General features: G+C 32.3%; 1 protein-coding gene across 2 annotated transcripts in view; it reads left to right on the top strand.

Moving 5' to 3' along the window:
- The window catches only part of LOC108686110 (cytoplasmic dynein 1 light intermediate chain 2), a 4,162-nt gene extending 1,221 nt beyond the window's left edge, over nt 1-2,941 (top strand). The window contains exons 3-10 of one of the 2 annotated variants that reach the window (XM_018191209.1): nt 112-228; nt 307-537; nt 761-971; nt 1,057-1,245; nt 1,323-1,437; nt 1,563-1,679; nt 2,357-2,522; nt 2,617-2,941. In XM_018191209.1, the coding sequence (XP_018046698.1) occupies nt 112-228; nt 307-537; nt 761-971; nt 1,057-1,245; nt 1,323-1,437; nt 1,563-1,679; nt 2,357-2,522; nt 2,617-2,732 (1,262 nt within the window). In that variant the 3' untranslated portion in view covers nt 2,733-2,941. Of the gene's footprint in view, nt 1-111; nt 229-306; nt 538-760; nt 972-1,056; nt 1,246-1,322; nt 1,438-1,562; nt 1,704-2,356; nt 2,523-2,616 lie in introns of both variants that reach the window. The other variant, XM_018191208.1, reaches the window with a different exon arrangement.
- Nucleotides 2,942-6,582: the final 3,641 nt, after the last annotated feature.

The raw sequence follows: 6,582 nt of genomic DNA, 5'->3' as shown, positions 1-6,582 counted from the left end.
GACAAATACAATATATAGCAATAATTTTACAAATGTAATATTCTTCCTATAGTCGACTATTGTAAATATATAAAATTTATGTTTTATATATATATATATGTATACTTTTAGGTGATAATGAGAGTGGAAAAACTACGCTTATAGCTAAACTACAAGGTGTAGAGGATCCAAAGAAAGGTTCTGGACTAGAATTTGCATATATCGATGTGAGAGATGATTACCGAGACGGTTAGTATGAAATAAAAATGGATATTCAAATTATCACTGCAGCTTAATTTTAGTGCAATATTTTTTATTTCTTTGCAGATCACACAAGACTATCCGTATGGGTTCTAGATGGAGACCCGGGTCATGCAAATCTTTTGAGATTTGCTCTGAACAAAGAAAGGTTTCCACATACGCTTGTTATGTTAGTTGCTGCCATGACCACGCCATGGGCAATTCTTGATCAACTTCAATCATGGGCGGCATTGTTAGGCGATCATATTGACAAATTACCTTTAGATAATGATACTAGGCAACGATGCAGACAGCTTAGTAAGTTGAATAAAACAGAAATATAATATGTAATGATATACTATTGTTCGAATATTATTAATATTAATATCACTTTTTACTTTGATTGTTATTACGTTTGCCACTTCAGTTCTTTATCTCTCTAATTAAAGTATAAGATTTGCAATGCGAGTAGAGAGTAAATTTCAAATTTCTTGAGAAACGTGGCATTGTTATATATACATATTCGATATTGCTCTGCTAGATATTAAGAAGTGGCAGGACTATACCGAACCAGGAGACGAACTGGATCCTGGGAGTCCTCTGCGACGTACTAGTCGTAATTTGGATGATGACACCGCTGAGGGATTACCTTTGCCAGAAGGAGTACTTACAACCAATTTGGGCCTAGATGTTGTCGTAGTCATAACGAAAACTGATTATATGTCTACTCTCGAAAAAGAACAAGATTATAAGTGAGCATCGAATGAATGAAGAATTTGTAGTAACAAATCATTAGCAAACATTAATTTCGTATGATTATTTACTTTTTTCTTATAGAGATGAGCATTTCGACTTTATGCAACAATGGATTAGGCGGTTTTGCTTACAATATGGTGCAGGCCTCTTCTACACGTCGGCGAAGGAGGATAAGAACTGTGATTTGCTTTATAAATATTTAACACATAGGATTTATTCTTTACCATTCAGAACACCGGCATTGGTCGTCGAAAAAGATGCAGTACTTATGTAAGAACATCTGACATGACTGAACAAAATTCTTTCAGTCGTTCATGCATTATTTTAAAATTATTTGTACATTGCAGACCTGCTGGTTGGGATAACATGAAGAAGATTAGTATTTTGCATGAGAATTTGCAATCCATGAAAGCGAATGATTACTATCGTGATGTTATCGCACAACCAGCAACGAATCGAAAAGTATGCTTCATATTATTGTATTGCTTCATATTATTGCTTTACATTCTTAATATATATGACTTTTTTAATATAATGTAAATTTATTAGCTGTTAAATATTTAATCTATTGATACTATTATATATAGTGCGTTGCTAGAGAAATGGAGATTCAGGCGGAAGAAGAGCAAGCTTTCCTTGCGCGACAGCAAGCAGCTCTATCGGGCCTGAAAGATCCTACTCGTTCTCCGACAACTCGGAATCAGGCAAGCCCTGGACCAGTTATTCAGGTTATACCATTTATAAATGGAGCATGCTCTTCATGTTGCGTGTCAAATCAAAGAACCATAGTACTATCACTAATTCTTTCATCGTCACTATAAATCGTGCGAGTGATTCATTAATCTCATCCCTTATATTCAATACAGAATTATTGAGTCTGTAACCTGATGTACATTTGTGTCAATTGTTTCATTCATTATGCAGTGTAATTGACATGTTTCGTTCATCCATACAGCTCATCCATTTACGTGATGTTAAAAGTAAATGTATTTTTGTCGTATTCTTCGTATTATGAGCTTATGCCTTTTAGAAAACCTGCTTAATGTCTCATGAATTCATTTAATAGAATGATAATGTAGTTGCATTACATTAACGTAGCGACATAATACTTTATCATATGCAAAGTAATTTTTATTTAATACAGTAATTTAATCCTGAAGCCGATAAATCATGGCGTAAATTATGTACAAAAATTTCCAGTCATTGTACAATCATCATTGTTTAACACTCCACGAAATTTTAATTCCAGCTGTCATCTCATGTGGTTATTGCAGTTAACATTTGAAAGCATGTTCTAATCTATGTGGTATGATCTGTCCATTGCGACTACTAAATTCCTTTTCTCAATAATAGGCGAGCACTATAATGATTTTGTGAATAGGTGGCGTCACCGAACAAGAAGCTGGATCCCAAGAGTAGCGGCGCAACACCGTCCGGGGAAGGTGTTTTAGCTAATTTCTTTAATTCTCTCCTTTATAAGAAGACTGGAGTGCAGCCTGGTTCTCCGGGAACACCGAGCAACGTAGGAACGAATCCCATGAAACTTGGTAATAACTAGGATCCGAATGTCCGAGCTCTCTGCTCTATATAATAATGTCTACTTATAATGAAACTATACTATAGAGACATTTCATACCTCAGATGCTACACCAGTGGACAAAGCGACGATGTGTAACGATGCAGCAGCGGAATTAGATCGTCTCACTCGGACCAAGAAACTTTCTCCACCCAACCTAAACTCTTCGTCTGAATGTTAAAGATAGCGTTTTTTCTTCGCGGTCCATTAATACAAAATAAAATAAATAGTCGAAGTTTCGTTGCCATTAGACAGAACTCAAACATAAACTTGAAATGTCTTATAGCCCACTCGTTATAAATGAGAGAGATCATAACATAATGATGCGATGGGTCGCGAAGAAGTAAAATTTAGCTCTAATCAATGATAATTTAACCGACACATCGCAATGAAGACAAATTTAAAAAAAAAAATATATATATATATATATATATATAATCTGTCTTGCAACTCTGCGACAGCGAATGTCATAATCGATTAAATATCAATAATGAAGCAGAGTACAATTAGAAAGCTATTAAATTAATGTAATTAAAATATTTAATATAATATTACCGAAATATATATGCTTACGCACATGTTGTCCTAGCGCCTGATCATAGTAAATTATTTAGCAATGCCCGTGTACGTGGAAACGGATGCGCGGTTTTTTTTTATCATTCTATATATTTACATACGAATGCACATCTTTATCTCTTCTTTGTAAACAAATACTCTTTTTATGTTATATTCGATCGTTTTTTTTATGAGATAGTCTCCATGACGGCTCATTACTCTGCATTCGGTCTAATTTTAACAAAGTGCCGTTAGCGTTGCGAAAATGTGCGAATGCGTGAGATAGTCTTTTATACGAATTGTTCATAAAATAAAATGGAAGAATCCTTTTAAAGAAAGACACATTGCAGTCTTCAGATTTAGGGATAGCTAATGGTACGAAACTGGGGAATAGATGTCCACAAATTGCGCGTGTAAATTCGATACTTTATAGAGTTTTAGCCGATATATTATTCAATTCAAGAAAATTCAAGTCAAAACAGGCGAGCAGAGACATGTACATTAAATTATCAACTAAATGTGGCTGTATGTATATGAAATTCAAATTCTCAATGAAAATAAATAATTTTTCGTATATCTTGTCTCTTATTTTTAATCCGAGCAACATTAGTTACAATTCCACTAAGCGATAATAAACGAATTTGTATAACGAGTTTATATATACAAAATTCCTTTATTGGATCAGTGCAAAAGTTCATGTCCGATTTGTGAATAAAAGTTGAGCAGTTGTTATTGTAAAAAAATCTTTATTAATCAATGATGTATTCGCCAACATCATTTTCCAACGTTCAACTAATTTATAGATACCACATTTGAAAAAAATTATGTGGTTTTTCAAGAACAAAGAATGCGGTGATGTGATTTTTGACAGCCTCAGTTTTATAATGACCGAAACAAATAATGAAAGGTTATGATATCCGAATAATATAGTGAATGCAATAAGATTTCAACTGTTTCAATTTGTCCAGAGTCATTTTCGAAGTGTCCAGCATTGTCATGATGGAAGACGACGCTTCTACAATTAAGTTCGAGCATTTTTCTTTGATTACTGTATCCAATTTAATTGTTAACAGTACTTCTTTGAATCAATCATTAGGCCAACAGGAAGCAGCTCAAAATGAGCCTTGACAATCCCACTAAACAAACAGTAAAACCTTCGAATGCAACTCTGCTTTGGCAACTGAATCTGCTGGTTTGTTTCCTTCTAAGTCTGTGTTTGACTTTGGTATACAGTACACATTTTTACAGTTACCAGTCATCAAACGGTCCAAAAAAAAACCTCTTCAAGTGTAAAGAATCGGCTGCAGAGATGTGGTCCAACTTGTTTTTTTCGGACAACGAATGCGATACCCAAGTGTCGAACTTCAGATTCAAATGAGTCCCATCTTCTTTAAATGCCGAAACGCGGTTGATCGATCAATATTTAGGGCCTCAGCAACCTCTTTCGTTGAAATATATGTATTGTTTGTTAATGTACGCAGAACGTCGTCATCAATGACAAAAGGACGCCCAGGATTTGTCTTCGAAGTTGAAATCACCACGAAATTTAGCAAATCACTTCTTCACCGTTCGAAAGGCTGGTGCATAGTCCAAATAAACTTCTTGAATATTTTTTATCACAGCGCCAATTTTTTCTTTATTTCTTTCCGAAACTCGTAAAGCATCACATGTCGAAAATGTAACTTTTCCTTGTCCATCTTCAATTATTTTTTTCACGATTTAAATTCAAACAAACCAAACATTTCTGATACTCAAATGATACTTATGACTGTTATCTTTCCATCGATATATGTAATATGCATACATAAACAACACAGAGTCATGCTGCTTCACCAGTTCTATCTATACGAATCGGACACGAACTTTTGCATTGATTTAATATTATATTAGAATAAAATACATCAAAAAGCAATCAATAATATAATCTTCGCTGTATAGAACATACGCTATAATTATCGCAGCTCAGACACTTGTCTTTATTTATAATATCGTATAATTCATATTATATATTTATTATCATACAATAGTTATATGTATTAAAATAAAATTCAAAAAAGACAGTAATACAATATATAAAAATACTGTCGAAATAGGAATGGCCTTCAAATATAAATCATCCCATTTTATAATCATTCTTACTATTTTTTGTCTAAGATTATAATTTATCAATCGTTATGATGTATAGAGGAAAATCTATTATGAGATAGCCCAGTGAGAAATGATAATGGAATCGACATCAATTCGACGTTGAAAGTGTCAAATCGACATCGAATCAACATTGATTCGATATGATTTCATTGTCATTTCTCACTGGGAGACGCCTAATATGAGATAGCGTTTCTGCTAAACTTAAACTTACTTTCTGCTAGCGTTTCTAATAAACGCTATCTATTGGTTCATCATGAATTTATTGCTCTTGGAAACTATTTAGTAGAAAATTCATTATTAGATCATGCCTGTAGTCATTGTAAAATAAGATTTTATAATTTGGATGTTTTCAAGTTTCATTGAGATGAGCATTTAAACCTTGTTTATTTAATAAATAAATATTTAGCAATAAATTCTTCATGTAGTGATAGAGTAAAGTCGTACTAATAGAAAAATATAAAATATGTTGAATTATTTAATTACAGAAGTTAGATTTGATGTAAAACTATAAGGCGTGAAAATCGTAATGTGAGATACCCAGGGTATTCCTAATATGAAATAACTTATGCTCCTATGTTATAGTAAAAATCGTTGCTAAAGTATAAATGTTATTGTATAATAATAAAAAAGACAACCGGAATAAATATCGAGTGCCTATATCTGTGATGCTTGATTCCAACTACTCGAAAACAAGTTCTGCGATAATCTATCGCATGCTTATTTTTTGCGTACGCTGGTTGTGTTTGTTTGTATTTTAGAAACATTAAATAAAGTTTTTTAATTACAATGATATACTTTGCGTTTTACTATCGATTTCTCGGGGCATTTCATATTAGGAGCACAATATTTTGACTTTGCTCACTTTTACATTTTTTTAATTTAAAAAAAAATGGAAAAATTTGAATTAAATTTTATGTAACATTATCTTAAAGCTTATTAAATTCCCTTCAAAATGATTATTATTTTATTTAATTAAATTCTGCCTATAGACTTCTAGCATTTACCCAAAATGAACTCGATCTCTCATAATAGGGGCTTTTCCTCTAATACTACTAATTTTTGTGATTGAGCTAACCATTAAATAATTGAACACAATATAAATTGGTAATAAAAATCAAATACAATAAAACTTTCACTTATTAATTATAAACAAAAATGCAGTTACGAAAAATATTTATAAGAAATGCATTGAATAGCGAAAAAAGGAAAAGAAGATAATTATCTTTAAATTCATAAATCATAATAGGTATATAACAGAATCATCAATGACAAATCTCCTTTAAGAAATATGAAGCTAGTATTTTTGGAATATTTGTTAAAAAAGGTGC

The sequence above is a fragment of the Atta colombica genome, unplaced genomic scaffold (genome assembly GCF_001594045.1).
Source record: "Atta colombica isolate Treedump-2 unplaced genomic scaffold, Acol1.0 scaffold164, whole genome shotgun sequence".
Lineage (NCBI taxonomy): Eukaryota > Metazoa > Arthropoda > Insecta > Hymenoptera > Formicidae > Atta > Atta colombica.
The sequence above is the reverse complement of the archived record's forward strand: the minus strand, read 5'-3'. Positions and strand labels throughout refer to the sequence as shown.